Source organism: Toxotes jaculatrix, chromosome 18, assembly GCF_017976425.1.
Source record: "Toxotes jaculatrix isolate fToxJac2 chromosome 18, fToxJac2.pri, whole genome shotgun sequence".
Classification (NCBI taxonomy): Eukaryota; Metazoa; Chordata; class Actinopteri; family Toxotidae; genus Toxotes; species Toxotes jaculatrix.
This window is the reverse complement of record NC_054411.1, coordinates 17268240-17287645: the sequence shown is the minus strand read 5'-3', so window position 1 is coordinate 17287645 and position 19406 is coordinate 17268240. Positions and strand designations below refer to the sequence as shown.

Below are 19406 nucleotides of genomic sequence, written 5' to 3'. Positions count from 1 at the left end.
CCCATTGTACAGTCAACAGCTTCAGTTCATTAACGACCAATCAGATTCCGTGTTGTTCATTTGCTCCAGTCCAATAGCATGAAGGCAGCATAGCAGCCAATCATACCGTCCCCTGTGCTGGCCCGACGATCGCTCCGCGCATGCGCGCCGGGAAATTGAACAATGCTCCTCAACACGTTAGAATTAAAAAAGGCAAACTTTGCTTTCCCTCTTTAATTTATGTTTGATCTGGTAACATCATGTAAAATGTATAATGCATAATCATTCTGTAACACCCACCCTCCACCTATAGGTTATAGCTTCAAATAATCTAGATTTCCATGATATGAAAATGACATGTAGTAACATATATAAAGATTGTGTGAAGAGTCATAATAGGGGAGCTTTCAAGGGACAAGGTGCCTCTCAGCAACAAGCAGTGGTTTCCAACCTGTGGGTCTGGACCCCGAGCGGCCACATGATAATGGGGGGGCATGAGGTGATTAGCATAAGAGACACCTCAGAAAGTGATGCTTTTTTCAGACTTTCCTCTTTTTACTTTTTTTCTGGAGACTTACTGGATAGTTTTATTTCTTAGGACCCTTAAAATAAAGCAATAGAAATCCCTCTTTGGTGAAAACAGCCCCTCATCACCAATCTGCAATTAGTGATGAGGGGCTGCAAGTAGATAAGCCAATGAGGTTGGGAACCACTGATCTGCAGGATGGTATTCTGTCAAAAATATTTGGTGTAAGGAATGATTATGGGTGTTGGAGGTAGCAAGTCTGAGGGACCTAAACGGCATCATAGGCATAGCTTTGACACGCTTAAGTAAAACAATCATAAGTCAAGTTTCAGTCCTGAAGACATGGAGGCTCCAGCTTGTGCCAGGTAGTTGGGGAATGCTGGGTCAGCCCCTGATGTGCCTGCATCCTGCTCAGTGGGCACTGATCCAGCATCATTAACGTACTGCCGCTGCTGACTGTTGTGAGCGACACCCTGCTGCTTCAAGTATCCTTGCTGACAGAACAGCGGCGGCTTGCGGTGGGTAAGGGATGAGCGGAAACATGATTCTAAAAGACACAACAAAACAGGAATGAGCCACAGCACCCTCTACAACAGAGGTGTCAAACCTGTTCCACAAAGGGCAGGTGTGGCTGCAGGTTTTTGTTCCAACCAAGCAGCAGCACACCAGACTTGACTCATTTAATCAACTGATCTCAGTCTTCAGAAAGCTGATTGGTCAAACTGTGTGTTCTTGATTGGTTGGAACAAAAACCTGCAGCCACACCGGCCCTTTGTGGAACAGTTTGACACCCCTGCTCTACAATCAGTGATATCCCGTAGTGCTGAAGTGCAACATCGATTTGGTGACATTAAATTACCTTAAAATGCATAAAATGAACATATTACAAGCTTTCTATCTGTTCCACAGTTTACCTGCCAGCCTGAGGACTTTAAACTCCTTTTTTTCATTGTCATTGTTTCTGTAGTTACTACTCTCTGCCTTTGTGCGGCAGTACAGACTGTGAATGACTGACCTATTTGTTGTACCTGTTCGGGCTGGATAACTTACACCTTTACTGATTTAATAATATAGTAAATATATGAATAAAGAAGCAATATAAAAAGTGTGAATTAGTGTCATTTGCAACAGAAACACACTGTAGTTTAACCAGTAGTTTTTTACTCTTTTACTGGTTACTATGAGGGATAACCAGCAGCTCTAATGTGTTCTGTCCCCATTTTTTATCAGCTCACTCTGTATTACGGGTGGTATTTTCTGAGCTGAACACATTTTATGCATCTATGAACAGATCAGCTGTCAAAAAGCTGCTTTACCTGCATAGAAAGTCCTGAGGTCAGTCTGGACACAGTGCTCCAGGAAGCGGCGCAGGGGCTGGATGTGAGATATGGGACTTTCCCATTCTGTGAGGAAGTCTTCCACTATGTGATGAATTGCCTTGGGCCTTGGTAGGGGCCAGCCATGGGGACGGAGCTTCATTTCTTCCTCTGAGACGAAAAAAAAAGAACTTTCATTAACTTCCATTCAGAGTTTGTTCCTCTGTACTGATTCTATTCCTAAAAACTACATTTACTTTTAGTGGTAGCAGAATTCCCACTCACCAGTAGGAAGTGTGTCATAGTAGTATAAGACAGGGTGCAGAAAGTTGGATTTCCAAGCTTTGGTCCAGTCTGTTTCTGCCCTGTTACGCCCCAGATAGTCTATCTTCTTCTTCCCATACTGCATAACTACAACTACCAGTCCATGGTTGGATATCTCATGGCCCGAAAGTGAGGAGAACTGAGGCAAGGCCTGGATTGGAAACTCTTCCACGTATTCACAGTGAGAGCTTAGAGAGCAAAAGAGAAAGGGGAAGGACCAAAGTATGTTGAGTGATCAAACTCAGTAATGACAGTGGGCAGATCTCATGAACAAATGAGCATAGCTGGAAAAAGCAAGTTATTACTGGTGACATCAAAATAACATCTGCTTACCCTCGGAGAAGTATAACATCCCCAAGCACCTCAAACATTTGGTATGGCCCAGAGGCCTCGCCGACCCGCTTCAGAATCCAGGACTGCAATTGAGTTGTCAGCAGCTTTGTCGATGGCCATGTGTTGCTATGGTAACGGTGTTCAAGTACACGATGTACAGCTCGTACTGTGGCAAAAACCCACATAGTTAATTAAGTTACACCTTGATCATATGCAAAACTGGCCGGAAAAAAGCTGCTTTGCTGAAATAAACAGTTTTCAAAGGTGAACGAATGAAGACCTTTCTCAACAAGTTATTTGCTTGCACAAAATAACAAACATCTGTTGGACTTTCACCTGTGTAACGGAATCCATGGACGAAGCCGCCAGCAGATGAGCGGTAGTCTCTGGAGTGAGCAGCAGTTCCCAGCACAAACAAGCCGGGGGTGTTCCTCCCTTCATACCAGGCTGTTACCCCCGGCAACCTCCCTTTTGCATTTTCACTGTTTGGTGGGCAGGAAGAGCTAGGGAGAGAGTTTTTTAAGAAATGTGAACATTATCTAAATAAAACAGCTTTTCTTTTACATAGTAAGGACAGTACTTGTCATGAATACATGGATATTGACACAATGTGACAAGTCTACCATGTTTAATAAACCTGTACCTGTCAAATATACTGAAGTTGAACCGGAATCCAAGGCAGCGGATCACACGGTCGTAAGGGTTTCGTATGGGGAAGTTGTCAATGTGATACCCAGGCAGTTCTTCTCCCGTCACATCAGAGCTGTTTTTCTCTTCCTGCTTTTGTACATATTTATTTAAAGTCAGGTACAACTTTGCCTTCTTCCCTTTCTTCTTTCCACCCGATCTCCTACTGCCTTGTTCCTTCCGTTGAGCGATAACTATTTTTTCCAGGTGTGCCTCCACCAACCCATCAAGGGACTTCAGCTGGTATGTGTCTAGTAGCTCATTATTCACAGCTCTGAAAAACAAACACCACGTGTAAAAGGAACGGATGAATGGTTGAAATTTTTCTACCTTCTGCTACTCCAAGCAGGACAAAATATGCAAATTTGACCAAACCACCCGAAACACTGACAATAATAATAATAATAATAATAAAGTGCATAAAAATATTGTAAATATCCATCCTTATATAATTAATAGTGTTTAAAAAAAATGTCCAGTTAAAATGAGTTTAAAACCGATGAAGGGACATCTTCTGCCTGAAAAAGAGGTTGGGAACCACTGATGTACAGCAAAATAATAGAGACAGGAAAAATGCAGGAAGAAATCTTTAGCAGTACCTGAGATCTCCAACATAATGCGTTTGCCAAGCCAGTCGAACAGGACTGGAACTGAGCATGTGCACCCGACTTGCTCTTCCCAGGATGCTCTGGGCTGTCTCAAAAGCAGAATTCCCCTTTCCCAGAATAAGCACAGCCTGGTCCTTGTAGTCATCAGGGTTGGTGGAGATGGACTCGTAGCCCTCAACCAGCTCAGAACCAACAAACTCTACCTTCTGTGGAACCCACAAACCCGTGGCTACCAGAAGGACGCTGAGGGAAAGAGGACAGAAGTACAATACCATGAAATCCACAGTCCAAAAATGTTCATCTGTAAAATGTGTAAAAGTGTAAAATGTTCATCTCGCATGCAGTGTGGTGCACAATACCTGCATGTGTAGTCTGATGCATGCTGATCAGTCAGGATGTAGCTCCTGCCAGTGGCTGACTGCACTGCCCTGATCCTTCCAATGTCCACACCATACCGGACCCTTAGCCCGAGCTCATTCACAAACATGGACAGGTAGAGCGGGAAGGCGTCAGCCGGAGGGTAGAACTCGCTGCTCACTCGCCTGAACAGAAGGTCAGGTTTATCGCTCAGCAGCGAGTTCCAGTCGTGTCGCAGGTTGAACTCTCTGTTGTGCCTTCCTGTGTAGATCTTGTTAATGCTAATGAGCTTCCTGTGCCTGGGATATCTTGACACACAAAACAAAGCAGAGACAACGTGTCAAAGGTGATTCAGGAGGACAGACAAGTACCATTTTCCTGTGCCGTTGCTTGTGTCTTCTGTCCCATATGAGATGCATTCACAAAGTTTTCTTACTTGTTAAAGAAACTGCCTGGTCCCGAGTTTCTCTCCAAGATGATGTAGTCTCTCTTGGCCTTGGAAAGGAAATATCCCATCTGCAGTCCTGCAGGTCCAGCTCCAAGCACGCAGTAATCAAAGTGGCGGGTGCCATTGTGACGGTGGTTATCAAAATAGCATTTGACACAGCCAGTTAAGATGAAAAGGAGAAAATAAGGAAGGCTCGAATCCATAACCTGCTGGACATGAAGAAATTTGGTAAGTAATAATTAACAAATAAATAATAATAAATAAACTCCATTTAATGTTTAGAATACTGAGATAGCATACAATTTATATTACTTTCTTGGGACTTGGTAAACTATGGTAAAAAAAAAAATAAAATAAAAAAATAAACAAAGTAAAAATAAAGTACACTTTGGACGAATCTGTAAGTATGTTAGAGAATAACTGATCATATAATGTTATTTTCCATTGTTTGTAAACTGTCTTAATACAACTCTATTACATGTGTTATTTAATTAGCCTGCATAGGAATGTGGGCCACGGTTAGACAACTGGCGACACTGAGGCTCGATTCTCTGGAGCATTAAAAACACAAATACAGCCCGAAATTATCAGGACATAAAAACTTAGTGGACACGCAGCTAATGCGATAGTTTAGCGAGGTGAAACAGCAGCGGACTCGGTATATGAATCCCCCGGCTCTCCCTGAACTCTCCTGCCGAGGTTATATCACCCAGGCAGGGGATGCGGCGGCTGCCATCGGCCGCTGAACCAGATGTGAGGTCGGCTGATGTGTTATAACACGTAAGCACGTAAACACACGTTACCTTTTATATCAGTGGATCCCTCGCGCGCAACATCTGTGATTTAGCATTTATCAAACCTGTCGAGATGGCTACATGTTTACTGTCCTGCATTTTAAGCCTGGGTATGTGTGGTCCCCTCTGAAAATCCATTAGCTCAACCCACTTCCCCCTTGGATGACAAGAGCCAATGGAGGGCTGCTTGTATGAAGGGGCGTGATTAGAAAATACCATAGAACCGAGTAGATTAGAGTAGAAAAGAACGGGCCACTGAATGAAAGATGTCCTACATTCCCCTGAGAAGGCTCTTACGATGGGAGAGGTGAGCCCATTATGTTTCACACGAAGTTAAAGGCCCCCCTCAGGACTATTTTATAAAATAGTCTGCTTTAAATGATAATCTGTGTCTGATGTTTTTGCACAAAAATATTCAACAAACTAGTTAAAATTTTATCACGGTTACATCTGCCCCTTCTCCCCTGTTGTCAGGATGCCCAGCAGGCCTATTCACAGTCACCTTATCTTACTATATAGTTAAATGTTACACAGAATAATTATAGTCTATTCTCATTATATAATCTAACAGTTCAACAGTTCTTTTGTTGTTGTTTTTTAATTTAACTTTCCCCAGGTGAGACAGAAATAAATACTTGACTACAAACAAAAACCTTCCATTGAGTGGTCTCCACTCACAGAAGAGGGCCTTCCTGTGTTTGCTGACTTACTGACTTAAGTCCATAAAATGTCAAAGGGGCTGTTTTAATGTGTGAATTTTGGGGCATTTTACATTTACATTGTTTTTCATAACTATTTCATCTGCAGCCACTTTACTCATATTTGGTTTACCTCTTTGCACAAGTATTCTTGTATAGTACAGCAGAAGTATTCAGAGATTTTACTTAGCTTCAAGTAGAAATAATCTCAAGTAAAGTATTTAAGTACAGTACTTGGTTACATTTCCACACTTTCCATTTCTTTTCTCAGTGAATTCATAATCCGGTTGTAACCAGCTTTTGATTTCTGCCTTATCATGTTTTCTGTTTTTTTTTTTTTTCCCATCTCGTCCACACACTGCTGTGTCACGTTAAGCCACAGCAGTCTCAGTGATGTGAGTCAGCGCTCACACTTCCCGTTTGACTCAGCAGCTACAGCATCACGGCTGTATAAAAGAGGCAGGACAGAAGTGAGAGGCCACAACGGACTGTTCACTCAGAGGAAGCGACAACTGCGGACGCACTCCACCCAGCACAACAGAGAAAAGACGTCACTTCATCACAGGTACATTAAACATGTTACATACATTATGTACCTTTTCATTCATATTAGATGTGTATAACTAAATCAGATAAATCATTGCAGTCTGCAGAGATGGAGAACATGAAGAGTGCGAGGAAAAACGACACAGGGGAAGTCGGCAGGTATGAAAACTGAGTTTTGTTCATTAGTTTTTGTTTCTCTTACATGTTAACATCTAAGACCTGTTTGATTTCAATCACGTTATCAGGAGTTCATGCTTTAAAACTTCCCTCTGTGTCCTTTTACCATCTTGCCCTCAGTGATTTATCCGAGCAGATTAAAGCAGCCACTAAAGACAACCATGTGAGAGCTGAAAACACACAGCTAATGCTGAGTTACCAGAAGGGACAGATTACCCTGCCGCAGTACAAGGTGAGTTCTACCTGGCAACTGAGCTCAGTTAACATGTTTTGTGGGCTTAAAGTTCTGTTTATGTTTTCATTGTCCTAAAAAGTAGATATACATCTCTATGTGTCTGTCAGGTGCTGTTGTGCTCCCTCTATGAGATCTACAAGGCCCTGGAAGAGGAGCTGGACAGGAATTCATCCCATCCAGCTGTTGCACCGATATACTTCCCTCAGGAACTCGCCCGCCTGGAGTCTCTTGAAAGAGATCTGGAGCATTTTTTTGGCTCAGACTGGAGGAAGAGTGTGATCGTTCCTGCAGCGACACACAGATATGAACAGAGGCTGCGTGAGGTGAGTGAAATATCACGAAATGAACCTTAAATCCAAACACAAACACACACACACACACACACACACAAAGCTGATTACATACTTATTTTACAGATTGGCAAGAAGAACCCAGTGCTGTTGGTGGCACACGCATACACTCGTTACCTCGGTGACCTGTCAGGAGGTCAAGTGCTGGGCAAAATTACCCAGAAGTCTCTCGGGCTGAGCAGCAAAGAGGGTCTTTCGTTTTTCTCCTTCCCTGGTGTGACCAGTCCTCACCGCTTCAAGCAGCTGTACAGGAGCCGGATGAACAGCATCGAGCTGACAGAGGAGGGGAGGGCGGAGGTGCTGAAGGAGGCTGTGTCAGCATTCGAGTTCAACATCCAGGTGAGAAAAGAGCAGATTTACTGCACATGTGGACGACATGGCGTCAGTGACCAACAGTATCATGAACAGTCACATGAACTAGTGAGAAGAGGAAGTGAATCTGTCGAACATATGCAGAGTAAAAAAAAAAAGTTGCTGATAGTTTTTGTAACTTGTTTTCCCGCAGGTTTTTGATGACTTGCAGAAAATGCTGAGTGTCACATCCCCCTACCAGTCAAACAGCAACCACCCGACTACCGTGCTCCCGACCTCACACATCATGCAGCTCACCGTGGGACTGTGTGTCGCACTGGCCACTATCGGAATGGGAATCTACGCCTTGTAGTTTTCACCTGCACTTGTAATTTATATGTACAAACAGCACTTTACTACTTTACTAATCATTTCATACGACAAATGCTATCAAGACCAACATTTTCTATACAATCAAATCACAGCTGACAGTGATTAACCTGTTAATCATCATTTGTACGTTACTATTAAACATTCACAGTGTGAAAACTGTCTCATATTGTCCTGATTTAACTTTTGGTTAAACTGAACTGAAACTTAAAATGATTTCAAATACTTTAATTCTTTATTTTTACAGAGTATGCAGACACTTGATAACATCTTTATATTGACACAAACATTAACAGCTAAACATCTTTTTTTTCTTTCCCATTCTGATACACGTGGTCAGACGGTTGATGCCATGAATCCCAGGTTTTAAGGCAAACAGCTTTCACCATGACTTAGATCAGAAATGAACTGGTAAATGCAGAGTAGCACAAACCGGTAGACCAAAACTATTTACAGCAACAACAGTATGGATATGAACTGGAGCAAAAGTTTGCTCTACTTGACTCTGTAGAGCACTTTCCTCTGCATGCGGTGCTGAAGCTCACCCCTCCTCAACATCAGGTGCAGGACTTTGTAGATGGCGTGCTCTGGGTATTTCTGTAAAAGGGAGCCCGTTTAGTGGTAAACATACAGCCATTTTCATTTTAGAATGGCAGAACAGCTGTAGATTGTGTTCATTAATGTATTGAAACAGGTTTTATTCAGGCCTGTTTTCACATGGATTGAAAGCGAAAGAGAACAGATTACTACTTCCCATATTCCCCTCACACAAGAACACAAGAGATGTGTCCTTTATGTGTCCTTTCACACCTTTATGATACCGACCTGTTTGGTAAAGTCCTGGACGATGCTGTGCTCCGACACCTGGGAGCCGATAGCAAAGCGTCTCTTCAGCTGCTTCTCGATGCGTGAGATCATTTCCTGGTCCTCCTGAGAAGTGAAGCCCTCCACTCCTAACAAACAAAATGTGGTTGGAGAGACGTTAAGAGCATGAAACGACAGTGTCCATTTAAAAATCGTGTTTATCCGGGATGGCTAGATAAGGGAAGAAGGGGCAGAATCAAGGTAGATGGGCTCCCAGTCTTTTTGTCCCATATCACCACAAATTCAGATGAAATAGCAGTAACTAGCCTCAGTGCCAGCACACTGCAGTTACTCATCTATGTAGTCTCCCTTTACAGTGGACAAAGTCAAATAGCATGGATCTGTGTATGTTCATTTAATGAAGTGAAACTACTGGCTACAGTCACAAAACACGACAAACACACACCTGAAAGGCTGCCAGACAGTGCAGCGTCCAGTGTGGACACCTGGAAGAGTCTGAGGGCCTCATCAACCTCTTCCTCTCCGGCCACAGCCTGCAGCTTCATCTTAGCCAGGGACTCTGCGATTCGCACGACAGCCTCCAGCTGCCTGAAAAACCAGAAACATAACGCAGGTTTAGACTTCATCCGAGTATCAAAGGTGTGTAAAAATATATGTCCATCGCAGATGCGCAGACATAAAAGACAGAGTGTAAAAATACCTGACAGTGATGGGGATGGAGGGTCTTTTGTCGGTCTCTCTCTCGTGCTCCCTCGCGCCGCTCCTCATCACCACGTATCTGTTTTTCAGCTTCTCAGCCGCCGCCGCAGAGAGCCGAGGGCCGCATTTACTGTAAGGAAACATTTAGCGATGAGCGCAGGACTGTGCAGAGAAATTCAATCATTAGTGAAGCTTCTACAATGCTTTTGCTTTGACTCAGATATACTCACGTTCTGGCGTAGGCAATGTATTTCTTAAAGGTTGCCAGTGGGATCTCTCCCTCAACACCCTCGGTCTGTGTCTGAGCACTCAGGTGAACGTTCATCACGTGACGGGCCAGAGTCTACAAACAGCAAAATATCAAATCTTAATTTATAATAATGTTTCTGTAAATCTGAAGATTTGAAGCAACAAACTTCCAGCCTCCTTACCATGTCTCTCTGCTGGTCATGCTGGTCTTTGATGATGAAGATCATGTCAAAACGGGACAAGATGGTGGGCATGAAGTCGATGTTGTCCTCCCCCTTTGTGTCGTCCCAGCGGCCAAACACAGAGTTAGCTGCAGCCAGGACTGAGCAGCGAGAGTTCAGGGTGGTGGTGATGCCAGCCTGGAAGGAGTCAAGATGTTAGTCAGTCCCCTCAGAACAGCATGGATAATGTGTGTGTGGGTTGTTTTTTTTTTGTTTTTTTAAATACACAACTGGGTAATACCTTAGCGATGGAGATAGTCTGTTGCTCCATGGCCTCATGGATGGCCACTCTGTCATCCTCCCTCATCTGAATAACAAAAGCAGAGGTTTGTCTTAGATCCTGAGGCTCAAATTAAGATAAACAAACAGCTCCTGCTGCTCACAAAAATGTTTACCTTGTCAAACTCATCAATGCACACGACTCCGCCATCAGCCAGCACCATGGCTCCCCCTTCCATGATGAATCCACGAGTGCTGGGGTCCCTCAGCACGGACGCAGTCAGACCAGCTGCACTGCTGCCCTTACCTGAGGTGTACACCTGAAGACACAGAATCAAGACTCAGTATCAGCAGGAAATTTTAAATTCTAGCATAACAATTCATGATGAGATCGGGTACAGAAAGAGCTCCGAATAAAAACTTTTCTATTAAGTAAAACTCAGTCAGTACAGGAGAACATAACTACCCCGATAGGTGAGCATCTCTCCACGAACTTGAGCAGCTGAGACTTGGCTGTACCAGGATCCCCCAGCATCAGCAGGTTGATGTCGCCTCTACGAGTGAGACCATCGGGCAGCCTAAAGAGCAGGAAACAAAAGCTCAGCATTACTACAACTGAAGGAGGTGGACTTACAGTAGAGTGTATGGATTTAGTATTACTTTTTCTCCTTCATTCAGCAGCTTTACCTTTTCCTCGAACCTCCAAACAACAGACAGGTGATGGCTTTTTTCAGATCATCGCTGCCGTAGATGGAGGGAGCGACAGAGTGTGCCAGAGAGTCATAGACGTTAGGAGAAGCAGCCAGTGATCTCAGCTCCTCCTCTTCTTGCGGAGAAACTGATCCAGTAGCACCACGACCTGCAAGAGGCAAAGAAACAATTCTGACTGGGGCCTAGAAGTCATCTTAGACACGCTGGAATAGCATTTATCACAAAGATATGTGCAGGAATGCAGAAATTTATCTTTACCTGCTCCCTCTGTGTCCACCTGGATGCCAACCACTCGCAGGTAGGACGCACGAATGCCCACACCTACTCCTTTCTCTTTGCCTTTGGCCTTTGCAGCAGCCATTTTCTTGATGGAGTAGATGCCCATGATGGTCACCCTGTTGCCTGGGACCACACGGTCACACAGATACCTGAGAGAGAAGCACAAAGAGGAGAGGAAAACAGCTTGTAGTCACCCACATTTCAGCAGAAAACACCACCATCTTGGATCGAACATGTTTTCTTTGAGAATGTGCTCCTCACCTGTCACAGTAGAGCTGCAGGTGACGCGGCATCTCTCCATGCGGCACAGCATCTGGAGATTCCTGCAGGCGGAGAGTCTGGAAGTCGACGCAAATGCAGCGGTCTGGGATGATGAAGTAGGGGTCTACGGGACACTTCACCCTGCCAGGTTGGTCACTGGGAAAAGAGAATTTGTCAGTGTTAACCCTGCCTGATGAAGTGGTGGTGAAGAGTAATTTCTGCAGTTGCTCCGTCAAACTCACTTGTTGCACTTGCGTGGCAGAGCGTAACCCTGCAGGCCTGGAGGCAGCGGGATGTTGTTGATGACAGCGCGGCAGCCGCGACACTGCAGGCACACCTTGGTGGCCTTTGCCTTCACCGCTGTGGCTGAGATGATGATGCCGTGTACCTTCACCAGACGGGACACCTGCTCAGACTGCAGGGGAGAAAAATGACACCAAAAAAAAAATTGGAGCAAACTGTTGATGAGGCCAAGAAGAATAGGAGACACAAAGAGGTATGTAGGTACCTTGAGGCTGCGAATAGACGCATGATGAGCGTCGCTCTTCAGCATGACCTGGATGTCCTGCACTGTCTCCTCCCCCACAGGCCGGGGACGAGTCACTTCATCAGCTACCTCCTTTGCAGCTTCTTCCAGCTGTAAATTAGACCAAACAGTTAGAGGAGAATAATCAAGTAAAAAAAACCTGTTATGTGAAATTTAAGCTCAAGATTTCAAAAAACGGGGGCAGCCTGGATTTCTTGATCTGGATTTTAGAAGTATACCCACCAATGGCAGGTTCTCAGTAGGCAGCTTGTAGAGACAGTCGGACAGATCCTCATCAAAGCTGGCAAGGTCCTCCATCTCCACCTCTACCCAGTACTCCCCCAGAGTGTAGTGTCTCTTCAGTTCATCTCTGATTAAAAATGAAAGAAAAAACAAATAAAAAAAAACAAAAACAGAAACAAAAATGAATCATGTGCTGTTGAAGAACCACTTTCACGTTGCCCCATAAATGAAGAACCACAGGTTTACAGTCAGATCAGATATAGACACTGTAGGTTTAGCTTAAAATAGCTGATGTTAACAGTTAAAATATTCCCAACAAAAACAAGCCACCTTGCACATGTAAATTAAATAAAACTGCCAATGGTACCACAGAATTAGCCATTTATTACTCATAGCATTGTAACACCAGACTGACCAGTTATTAGTTGCACAGGAGTGATTTATTGTTGCACTTCAAGTTGGGGGACACACAAAAGACAGATTATTAAAAAAAGACTCAACAACTCAACATGGAAGAAACTGAGGCAGGAATTATGCTAAATGTTTACTCTCTAATGTAGGTCAAGCTCCAGAAATGATGGACCCTACATTTCCCATAATGCAACTCAATTGCATTTTCCTCTCAGACCCCACTGCCTCCTTAATGTTCACTTATTTCAAACCCCCATATTGAGCCTAACTTGAGATGACCTTGATGCCATGGTCAGTGTTATAATTATCATTAAGACTTTAGAAAGTTCCTCCTGATCCACATTAGGCCTGATAAACCTGATCTCACAGGCTGAGTAGTACACCTCACAGTGAAAACACTTAACTTCACATGTAAAATGAATGAAATGACCCTTTAATACTGGTGCCTGCTCCACGAGGCTCACCCACTGGCACTTTGTTATTACAGCCATATTTTTTAAGCAGCACACTAATGATTTCCGTACAGTCCCTACACCAGATGTCTCATTACTGTCTATTAACACGTGGAGGTTTAGATCACCTGTATTTATATGTGAACCCGGTGCGGTCGGTCCCCACTCTGAACTGCCGGAGGAACTCACGGAACCGTTTCTTGATCTGGATCCTCTTCTGTCCGCCTTCGTCCATGCCGGGTCCATCTCCACCTCCGAAGCTGTCACTGTAGTACACTCCCGGGTCGTCAAAGCCAGACATACTGAAGCAGGTCGGTCTACGCAACGGTGCAAACAAAAAGCAGAGAAGAAGGAGCTTTTCTTTATTCAAAGAAAAGCTCGATGGACGTGAACGACCGGAGACAAAGCTGCACTGAGAGTCTGTTCCGCGGCAAAAACTGAACTCCTTCCTGTCCCGTTTCCCGCGAGCCGCTTCTCGCAACGCCCCTGTTCTGTGCTCTGATTGGCTGAAGGCAAAGTACGCCCGTTGGTATTGGCCGACGCTGCTCAGAGGAGGCGTGCATCCGAGGGGAAGGTGGAGCTTCTGAGCACTGATGGCGCGAAAATGACAACAGGAGGAGGAGGAGGGAAGCATGAGGAGGATCAGCAACAATGTGGCACAAAGAAGCATGAAAAAATATGAGATTTAAGAAGTTTTAAACAGAATGAATGTCTTCTTATGTGAAACTACAGAGCTTGGACCTATAACTACAGGTGATCAATGAATGCTGATGTAGTTTTCTAGTTCAAATATCCTGTTAAAAGTTTCAAAATGACTCTACTCCTTCTATACTGTTAAAAAGTCTACACTCTGAGTATGTAAATGTCAAAAGTACTGAACACAATCACACATCATCAGTGTGTGCGCGCTGGAGGTTTCAAGTTTCCTTATCACCCTTGTACAAGCTACATATCCAATATCAAACATCCAAATGAAGAAGCCATAAGCAAAATACATTTTTGAGTGAAGGGGGGAACTTTTAATATTTTCCATTTCATTCTACATCCAGAATTTGCAAATCTGTTGTTGCATCTTTTGAGAAAAAGGCAAAGCAGCTCTGCGACATCTGAGTGCACATCAACACATGATCAAAGACTGTGCGGTCAAAAGTGTTGGCAATAAGAAAATAAGCATATTTTCTTTCACTCAAAAAATCTTGCTCTCACTTGTAAGCATAAACAAAATGCTGATAATGCAAAGTTATGTGTGTAGCTGCATCATTAAATTTGTTATCAGTTATTAAAACCACAGTCTGTCTAAAGGATGAATTACTAGCTTAAATAAACTCATCTGTCAACAGACACAAGGACTTGATAGAAATGTCTTCTCTCTCATAAAATCAGCCCTTTTTCTTGATGTACACACACCTACGCATGTTAGCAAAAGTGCTTTATTCAACTAAGCAGACAAAAATAACATTAAACTCCGCTGACCTACAAACGTAACTAATATATCCATCAAAATCATTCATAGGTCTTGAGTAACAGGCAGCAAGATCTGCAATAGGCAAGCGGTTCAAGGTTCTTCAGTAATTCTGCTGATTCTTTGTTCATTTGTCCTGCTCAGGAGACGACTCCGTGCTTTCTGCCTGTCTGGATGAAAGCGTCAACACATCGGTCGATGTCTTCGTCCATGTGAGCTGCGGAAATCTGAACACGGATTCTGGCTTTGCCCTTTGGTACGACTGGGTAAGAGAATCCAATCACATACACTCCTGTGGAGGGAAGAGACGTGTTAGCAGATTCATTAACATCATGGACGTCCGAAGCAGTGCAGTTCAGTCACATCAGGACACAAGTTGCATGAAAGGACTAGGTGTCAATTAAGCCACATTTTCTGTTGTACATCAAAAGGAGACAGGTTGAGCTGTTTCCAGTCCAGAGCATGAGGTCTTCACTGCTGTCTCACCTAGCTTCAGCATATCGTCGGCCATCAGAGAGGCCAGTCGTGCGTCGCCGAGCATCACAGGACAGATGGGGTGAGCTGAGCCCGCAATGGTGAAACCAGCCTGCGTCATCTTGTTCCTGAACCTGAACGGACAGCACAAAGGGAAAAAAACAAAAATCTAGCTGTACATAATTCAGCCCTTATAAGGAGAAACTATGTTTTTCACATTTTTGGACAGCTGACAAACCAGGCTTGCATGTGATTTTTTATGTGTCATCCTTCCAGATGAGGCATTTGTAAATTCTACTTCTAATAATAATTCTGAAAATATGGTTTAGTATGTATGCATTGCTCAGCAAGCAGCTGATAGTTGCATAATGTGCCCTAAAGGCTGTGTGTGGGTGTTAGTGAGCACGGTTAAGAAACAAGGTGATAGGAAATGCATTTATTCCACATTTACATTTAGTCCAACTGTGCCTCCAATGCAAATATTAGCTTATTTGGTTACTGTTTAAGAAAAAGATAAAAGACTGTGCAATTTCTCCTCCTGGAAATGAACTGTTAACTGTTTCATTTCCATAATAAAAACCACTTTAAGTGAAAAAACCCTTCTGCTGACAACTGTGATAAGCTGCTTCAGTGGGGGCGTCTGACTAACAGAAAACCACAAATTCAGATAGCACAAAAGAACAAACGCACCTCATGGTTTTTGCCGTCATGCTCTGTGCAATCTCATTGGAGGCGAGCAGCAGCTCCACAGCCCGGGTGGCGCAGCCCACCACAGGAGGCGGGAGGGAGTTGGAGAACAGGTACGGCCGTGAACGCTGCCTCAGCAGGTCAATGAGAGGCTTAGGGCCAACTGTGTAGCCACCTGAAAAAAAAAATCACATCTTTTTTTATTACCATTACTACTACCATAAAAGCATATAATCATTGATCAGTAATGAGCTGCTGATGAAAGACGGAAATCTTACAAGTTACAGAGCTAAACGTTTTTCTCTGGAGTTGGAGACCAAAACAGAGCTAAAAGGAGAGTGAAAACTGGGACTGACATTCACCAGGCGACCAGAAACACAACTTTAACTGAATGTTAATGTTGCTTTGTGTCTGATAAATGTGTAAATAGAAAACTGTTTGCAAACATGTTCACCATACAAACTATATGAGATGATAATATGACAGATGCAGTGGAAAACGTACCAGCCGCTCCTCCCAGTGCTTTCCCCAGGGTGGAGTTTACAATGTGAACTCTGTCCATCACTCCCAGGAGCTCGTCTGTTCCCCTGCAAATCACAGGGAGTTGTACCATCAGTCAATGTCCTATTAATGATGGTGAGAACCCGACTTGAAGCCCTTGTGTGTACAGTTGGATCTGAGACATCAACAACTGACAGTGTCACAAATGTCGGAGACAGTAACAAGTTTTCACTGGGTTTGTCATTACAGTCATTTGATAAATGTTAAAATCACTAACTTCAACAATCTGAGACTTTAACAAGTGAGGACAGCACCTGATCCAATTATGCCCCACCTCTTCCTTTTCCTGCTTAGTACCTATCATGTATGAAAAACACTGATCCATGTTTAAGTTATTTTAGGTCCATCATCTTAAATATGTACTGTCATTGCATTCAGTGGAATTTAAAGCCCCAAAGACACAGGATGTTGATGATGTCCTGATTCAACATACCAGCTGAAATGTCCTGTGCTCAAATTTTAAACATTTGTTTGACTTTTCTGCAGCCAGGACAGGCAGGATGGTGAACACCTAACAGGACACTGTTGCACAAAGGAACAGTCAGAAGGCTAGAATTATTTTGTTCCTCCACTGGTACATTAATGTGTAAAAACATGCTGTATATTCTTTGCATTTTGGGTAAATCATCGTCTTACTCACCTGCCCCGGGGCCCCAGAAAGCCGGTGGCGTGGCATTCGTCTATAAACACCATGGCTCCATACCGTTCAGCCAGGTCACAGATTCCTTGTAAGGGAGCCACGTCTCCGTCCATGGAGAAGACGCCATCCGTTACTACCAGGCGCATACGAGAGGACTGAGGAGGACAAAACATCAATGATCAGTGAAGCAAACACCGGTGCTCTGACTGTCTCATTAATACTGTAACTCTTACCTGACCCTGTCACATCAGTAATATGGGTTTAATGGGACTGACCTGAGTGCGTTCTGTTCTTGCATGACACATTATAGTTTACAAACATACATACCTGCGACTCTTTGAGCTTGTTCTCCAGATCACTGAGGTCCATGTGTTTGTAACGCAGCCTCTTTGCTCGACACAGACGGATCCCGTCGATGATGGAGGCGTGGTTTAGCTCGTCGGACAACACTGCGTCGTCTGGACCCAGCAGAACCTGGTGTAAGAGAAATTTGATGATGATAGGAGGGATCTTTCTGATCTTGTCCCAGGCTGCTGGAGACAGTAAAGTTTAAAGCATAACATACCTCAAACAGCCCAGCATTAGCATCAAAGCAGCTAGCATAGAGGATGCAGTCTTCCCTCTCATGAAACTCGGCAAGCTTCTGCTCCAGATTTTTGTGTAGATCCTATAAAACACAAAGTGTACTCAGTGCCTCGATTAATGCGGCTGTTATAGAGCTATATGTTGTCATATATGGGTTTGTCTGAGTGTATTAGGCATCACACCTGTGTCCCACAGATGAATCTGACAGAGCTCAGTCCAGCACCATACGTCTTGAGAGCATCGATCCCAGCCTGCACCACCTCTGGATGACTGGACAGTCCAAGGTAGTTGTTGGCACAGAAATTCAATATGCCTGAGAAACAGCAAGAGAAAGAGAGAGAGTGTTATAGAAAACATGAAACAAAAGGTAAAAAGGTCATTGTTTGAGTCAGTCATCCATAAAATCAACACTTTACAATTTAATTCAGCAAGACAATAACCTATGTGAGCAACTCAAAGCCCACAATAGAAATTCGGTCTGTATTTTTGGCAAAAAGACAAGTGACAAAAACAAAAGAATCGAACCAACGTGCAACAACAAAGAGTAACAGACAAAAAAAAAAAAAAAAGAACAGAAAAACAATGCTTGGCACATCCATCCCAATGAATTCAACTGTCAGTTTCACACATGAGGGGTCATGGCCCAAAGTCAAAGGGCCATTCATAAATCAGCAGAGTCAATCCCTGGCAAAGGTTCATCCTGAAATGCAAACACTGACTGGCTGCTTTGCTGGCAGAAGAGCACACAGCTTAGAGATTAGCACCTATACTCTCTGCAATATATAAACAGTTTCCTCATCCTTGTGACTATGAAAGCCAAGTTTGTAAAGGTTTACAGCTGTTGTTATGAGCCATTTTTAGGGCTTTTCATTGGCAAATGTTTCTGTTAAATTTCCAACAAGTTAGTACTGTCTGTGGTTCAGCTCTTGTGTCCTCTAGTAACATTACATGACTTAACTGTAGTCAAGATAACACAGTGGCAGGGCGCCAACTGAAAAGCAGCGACTTTTCTCTCTAATATTCGTATGGTGCGTTCATGGACAAGGTCTCACGCTTCTTCTGTACTTAAATTAACTGCAGTTACCATAAACTACTATCACTCACTGCCACGACTGCCGTCCACGTTGATTTGAGGACCCTGCTTGGACGTGATGATCCTCTCCGCCTTCCACGTCCCCGCGGCTCGGATAGAGTCGAGCTCGTTCTCCAGCACCGCTCTGGCTTCGGCGACAGCGGCATAAGTCCGCTTCGAAGCCGAGGCCGAGGGCTGCAGGACCCCCCGGACTGGTTTCACCAAACTCCGGACAGCTTTTCCGAGGGACATGGCGGCGCTTACGGTGCGAAACGTGCAGCAGACAGCTGAATGTAATACCAGAGGCGTGGTTGCGTCACGTAACAGGGGTGGGCGTATGTGTGGCGGACCAATCAGGCGGCAGAGCGCTTGGACGGTGCATTGTTTCGTCCAATCAGGCTTCAGAGTATAGTACTCACTGGTTCGGTTTCACTGTAGAAACAATCTGTTGCTCAACATAAATTGCAACGATGTTTAACGTCCTTTCAGTTTTCTTTCCAACACTGACACTTCACTTGTTATTTATAATAAAAATGGTGAACATTGTGTCACAACAAGAAAAAACTCTTTCCTTTCCTTGCGTTTTGGTGTCACTATTAATGTCTTGAACACACACATTGTCCCTGTTTACCTTCTGTGACCCCTAAAATGTCTTAGTGATAAGACATGAATTTCAGGATAAAACAAAACTGTACCTCTGCTACACATGACATTGTATAACGTGTAAACTGATAATGGGTTCGAATATTTCTGCTATTCTATAAGAATAT

The 19406-nt window shown here is 43.8% G+C and overlaps 4 protein-coding genes across 4 annotated transcripts; 1 reads left to right on the top strand and 3 right to left on the bottom strand.

Annotated features, from left to right (window-relative positions):
• Positions 1-49: 49 nt before the first annotated feature.
• On the bottom strand, positions 50-5533 carry foxred2 (FAD-dependent oxidoreductase domain containing 2). Its single transcript, XM_041062325.1, has 10 exons — positions 5382-5533; positions 4567-4784; positions 4133-4438; positions 3765-4016; positions 3122-3439; positions 2815-2981; positions 2479-2644; positions 2107-2333; positions 1822-1992; positions 50-1052 (listed from the first exon to the last, which is right to left on the bottom strand). Exons 2-10 carry the CDS (start codon positions 4779-4781, stop codon positions 820-822), a joined length of 2055 nt encoding a protein of 684 aa, XP_040918259.1. The 5' UTR covers positions 4782-4784; positions 5382-5533; the 3' UTR covers positions 50-819.
• Positions 5534-6554: 1021 nt separating this feature from the next.
• On the top strand, positions 6555-8221 carry hmox1a (heme oxygenase 1a). Its single transcript, XM_041062359.1, has 6 exons — positions 6555-6635; positions 6717-6775; positions 6914-7025; positions 7136-7351; positions 7445-7717; positions 7884-8221. The coding sequence occupies exons 2-6, from the start codon at positions 6726-6728 to the stop codon at positions 8040-8042; spliced, it is 810 nt and encodes a 269-aa protein (XP_040918293.1). The 5' UTR covers positions 6555-6635; positions 6717-6725; the 3' UTR covers positions 8043-8221.
• A 57-nt stretch (positions 8222-8278) lies between these two features.
• Positions 8279-13598, bottom strand: mcm5 (minichromosome maintenance complex component 5). Its single transcript, XM_041062320.1, has 16 exons — positions 13284-13598; positions 12293-12419; positions 12032-12160; positions 11766-11938; positions 11524-11679; positions 11242-11411; positions 10960-11131; positions 10739-10850; positions 10449-10592; positions 10295-10360; positions 10015-10191; positions 9814-9926; positions 9585-9713; positions 9330-9472; positions 8885-9012; positions 8279-8656 (listed from the first exon to the last, which is right to left on the bottom strand). The coding sequence occupies exons 1-16, from the start codon at positions 13454-13456 to the stop codon at positions 8555-8557; spliced, it is 2214 nt and encodes a 737-aa protein (XP_040918254.1). The 5' UTR covers positions 13457-13598; the 3' UTR covers positions 8279-8554.
• Positions 13599-14567: 969 nt separating this feature from the next.
• gcat (glycine C-acetyltransferase) lies at positions 14568-18931 on the bottom strand. Its single transcript, XM_041062342.1, has 9 exons — positions 18669-18931; positions 17747-17877; positions 17545-17646; positions 17307-17453; positions 16980-17134; positions 16283-16365; positions 15782-15953; positions 15104-15225; positions 14568-14909 (listed from the first exon to the last, which is right to left on the bottom strand). Exons 1-9 carry the CDS (start codon positions 18886-18888, stop codon positions 14758-14760), a joined length of 1284 nt encoding a protein of 427 aa, XP_040918276.1. The 5' UTR covers positions 18889-18931; the 3' UTR covers positions 14568-14757.
• Between the last annotated feature and the right edge of the window lie 475 nt (positions 18932-19406).